General features: G+C 45.3%; 1 protein-coding gene across 1 annotated transcript; it reads right to left on the bottom strand.

Annotated features, from left to right (window-relative positions):
- Positions 1-2289: 2289 nt before the first annotated feature.
- Positions 2290-2844, bottom strand: LOC138365274 (protein kintoun-like). Its single transcript, XM_069325552.1, has one exon. The coding sequence runs from the start codon at positions 2842-2844 to the stop codon at positions 2290-2292; it is 555 nt and encodes a 184-aa protein (XP_069181653.1).
- Between the last annotated feature and the right edge of the window lie 1180 nt (positions 2845-4024).

The following is a 4024-nucleotide window of genomic DNA, read 5'->3' as shown; positions in this document are numbered from 1 at the left end:
CCCTGTTTAGATTGTGTTTTTTTTTCATTCTCATCTAGGAGGCCTGGTCGACGACCGGGCCGCGGGGACACTAAGCCCCGGAAGCACCTCAAGGTAGGTAGGTAGGCATCCATCTGTAGGTTATTGGTTATTTAGACGTATCATCTGTTTTGCTCCGTCTCGCACATTAAAATGTTTGCTCACCTGTATTCCATAGAACACTTCGGTCTAGGGAAAAGTCAGTTCGATGCTTGAAAATTTCTCGGAAAATTTACCTACTTCAGCGTGTGTGTATTTGTGAGTACTAATAGGATTTAGATATGGGGGTATTAGAGGAACATAGATGAGGGAAGGATTCCCTCCCTCATGATTTGTTCATGAGGGAGGGGGAAAGCGCCAAGCCAATACGACTATAAGAACATAAGAACAAAGGCAACTGCAGACGGCCTATTGGCCCCTACAAGGCAGCTCCTATTTATAACCACCCAATCCCACTCATATACATGTCCAACCCATGCTTGAAACAATCCCCCCCCCCCCACCTCCACAATATTACGCGGCAATTGGTTCCACAAATCAACAATCCTGTTGCAGGCGGTGAGTCACAATAACGTGGCTGAAGTATGTTGACCAGACCACACAACAGAAGCCCGAAGGGACGACGATTGATTGATTGATAAAGATTAAGCCACCCAAAAGGTGGCACGGGCATGAATAGCCCGTAAGTGGTGGCCCTTTTGAGCCATTACCAGTATCAATAGATGATACTGGAGATCTGTGGAGGTGCGACTGCACCCTGCGTGACGGGAGATGTCTCCCGTCAGGGACGACGACGCCTCGGTCCGACTATATATAACTTGGAACGAGTCAGGAAAAGTTACGGGCTATTCATGCCCGTGCCACCTCTTGGGTGGCATAATCTTTATCAATCAATCAGGATAAGAATTTAAGATGGGACGGTGGGAAGAGGAATGGTGCCCAACCACTTGGACGGTCGGGGATTGAACGCTGATCTGCATAAAGCGAGACCGTCGCTCTACCGTCCACCCCAAGTGCTTGAGCGGAACATAGAGGAGCTGCTGTTTATTATTATCAGTCATCACTACTTAACTTATTTCTTAGTGTCATATGTCCTTCATCTACTAGATGCAAAATATATATACAGTGCAAGGGGTGACCCAGGTTTTGACCTATAATACCAGCAGGTGGGCTGTGAAACCTACTTGTAGTCCAGCGTTTCCGATATATATATATATATATATAAATATATATATTATATATATTATATATATATATATATATATATATATATATATATATATATATATATATATATATATATATATGCAATTGACGATCACAAAACACTGATCATTTTATGCGGAAAATCCACAGAGAAATATGAAATGAGGTGAACGTTTCGGCTTGTTAAAGCCTTTGTCAACACCAGACTGACTGAGTCAGTCTGGTGTTGACAAAGGCTTTAACAAGCCGAAACGTTTACCTCATTTCATATTTCTCTGTGGATTTTCCGCATATTATATATTATATATATATATATATATATATATATATATATATATATATATATATATATATATATATATATATATATATATATATAAGCAGAGAACTCCCCCGTACTCTATAACAATGGATACGTTTATTGTCTTACATGTATAGTCTATTGTTACAGGTAAGCGTGCGAACAGTTCCCATAGCTGGTCACCTATCACCGGAAGAAGGACTTTATCGGGTCTACTATTCCTGGTAAGTGGGCCGGAAGACCCAGATCTGGTCTCGTATTATCGCCAGGCTTGAAGGATTAAACCGCATGACCGCGCGGAAAAGTGAAGCCTAAGACCATTAACCAATAGAGCACCGTGATGCCGCTTCGCTTTGTCGGGGATATCAGCGGCCGTCAACCCCACCAGATACGCCTGAGGGATGAGGAAAAGTGAAGAAGGATGGGGGAGAGGGAAGGAGAAGCGAGGAAAAAAACAAAAACCCTAAAAAAAAAGGTCAGGAAATTCAGGAAATTCAGCAAATATGGAACATATTAAGCTTCACTCGCGCGCCGTGCTAATCATAAAATACTTGACATCAATACACGACCTGACCTCACCTATTCAGCGGAATTATTTTTGTTTACCCTTTTTTTTGTGTGTTGGGGTTGCAGCTGCTAGTGGAATATTTTCTCTCTCGCTCCATCCGATCTGTCAATTAATTTCCCGCGAGTGGGAATTGAAAGAAAATGCGACTTGTTCAGCTTGTGAAGTAATTATTGAGGTTTATGAATACACGTTTCAGTTAAGAGGTGCATTGGTGGGCGTAGGTGGGTTGGTGGGCGTTGGTGGGTTGGAGGGCGTTAGTGGGTTGGTGAGCGTTAGTGGGTTGGTGGGCGTTAGTGGGTTGGTGGGCGTTAGTGGGTTGGTGGGCGTTAGTGGGTTGGTGGGCGTTAGTGGGTTGGTGGGCGTTAGTGGGTTGGTGGGCGTTAGTGGGTTGGTGGGCGTTAGTGGGTTGGTGGGCGTTAGTGGGTTGGTGGGCGTTAGTGGGTTGGTGGGCGTTAGTGGGTTGGTGGGCGTTAGTGGGTTGGAGGGCGTTAGTGGGTTGGTGGGCGTTAGTGGGTTGGTGGGCGTTAGTGGGTTGGTGGGCGTTAGTGGGTTGGTGGGCGTTAGTGGGTTGGTGGGCGTTAGTGGGTTGGAGGGCGTTGGTGGGTTGGTGGGCGTTAGTGGGTTGGTGGGCGTTAGTGGGTTGGTGGGCGTTATTGGGTTGGTGGGCGTTAGTGGGTTGGTGGGCGTTAGTGGGTTGGTGGGCGTTAGTGGGGCAATGACAGTAATAGATCAACACTACCTTTCCAGCCATAACCTTGACTGACAGCTGATTTTAGTCAGGCAAGAACATGTACGTCAGGTAGTGGGATAAGATAAAAGGACGGACACACACACAACCCCATAAAAGGTTGATGCATAAGCTAGAGAAACAGGCAGGAGTAACTGGTAGGGCGCTCCAGTGGATAAGGGAGTACCTAAACAATAGGAAGCAGAAAGTTACAGTGAGGGGTGAGACCTCAGACTGGCGTGAAGTCACCAGTGGAGTCCCACAGGGCTCTGTACTTGGACCTATCCTGTTTCTGATATACGTAAATGATCTCCCAGAGGGTATAGACTCATTCCTCTCAATGTTTGCTGACGACGCCAAAATTATGAGAAGGATTAAGACAGAGAAAGACAGCTTGAGGCTTCAAGAAGACCTGGACAAGCTGCAGGAACGGTCGAACAAATGGCTGTTAGAGTTTAATCCAAGCAAATGTAATGTAATGAAGATAGGGGTAGGAAGCAGGAGACCAGATACAAGGTATCACTTGGGAGATGAAATACTTCAAGAGTCCGAGAGAGAGAAAGACCTGGGGGTTGATATCACGATATCACGCCAGACCTGTCCCCTGATGCTCATATCAAGAGGATAACAGCAGCAGCATATGCCAGGTTGGCTAACATAAGAACGGCCTTTAGAAACTTGTGTAAGGAATCTTTCAGAACATTATATACCACATATGTCAGACCAATCCAGGAGTATGCGGCTCCAGCATGGAGTCCATATCTAGTCAAGGATAAGACTAAACTTGAAAAGATTCAAAGGTTTGACACCAGACTAGTACCCGAGCTGAGAGGTATGAGCTACGAGGAGAGACTACGGGAATTAAAACTCACTTCGTTGGAAGACAGAAGAGTTAGATGGACATGATCACCACATTCAAGATCCTCAAGGGAATTGATAGGGTTGATAAAGACAGGCTGTTTAACACAAGGGGCACACGCACTAGGGGACACAGGTGGAAACTGAGTGCCCAAATGAGCCACAGAGACGTTAGAAAGAGTTTGTTCAGTGTCGGAGTAGTTAACAAATGGAATGTATTAAGTAGTGATGTGGTGGAGGCTGACTCCATACACAATTTCAAATGTAGATATAATAGAGCCCATTAGGCTCAGGAATCTGTACACCAGTAGACTGACGGTTGAGAGGCTGGACCAAAGAGCCAAAG

This window comes from Procambarus clarkii, chromosome 16 (assembly GCF_040958095.1).
Source record: "Procambarus clarkii isolate CNS0578487 chromosome 16, FALCON_Pclarkii_2.0, whole genome shotgun sequence".
Lineage (NCBI taxonomy): Eukaryota > Metazoa > Arthropoda > Malacostraca > Decapoda > Cambaridae > Procambarus > Procambarus clarkii.
This window is presented reverse-complemented; position numbering and strand designations above follow the sequence as displayed.

Bases quoted from the DNA above. Each gene is read 5' to 3' on its own strand.
- LOC138365274 (XM_069325552.1), bottom strand. From the start codon at position 2,844: ATGGCTGGAAAGGTAGTGTTGATCTATTACTGTCATTGCCCCACTAAC.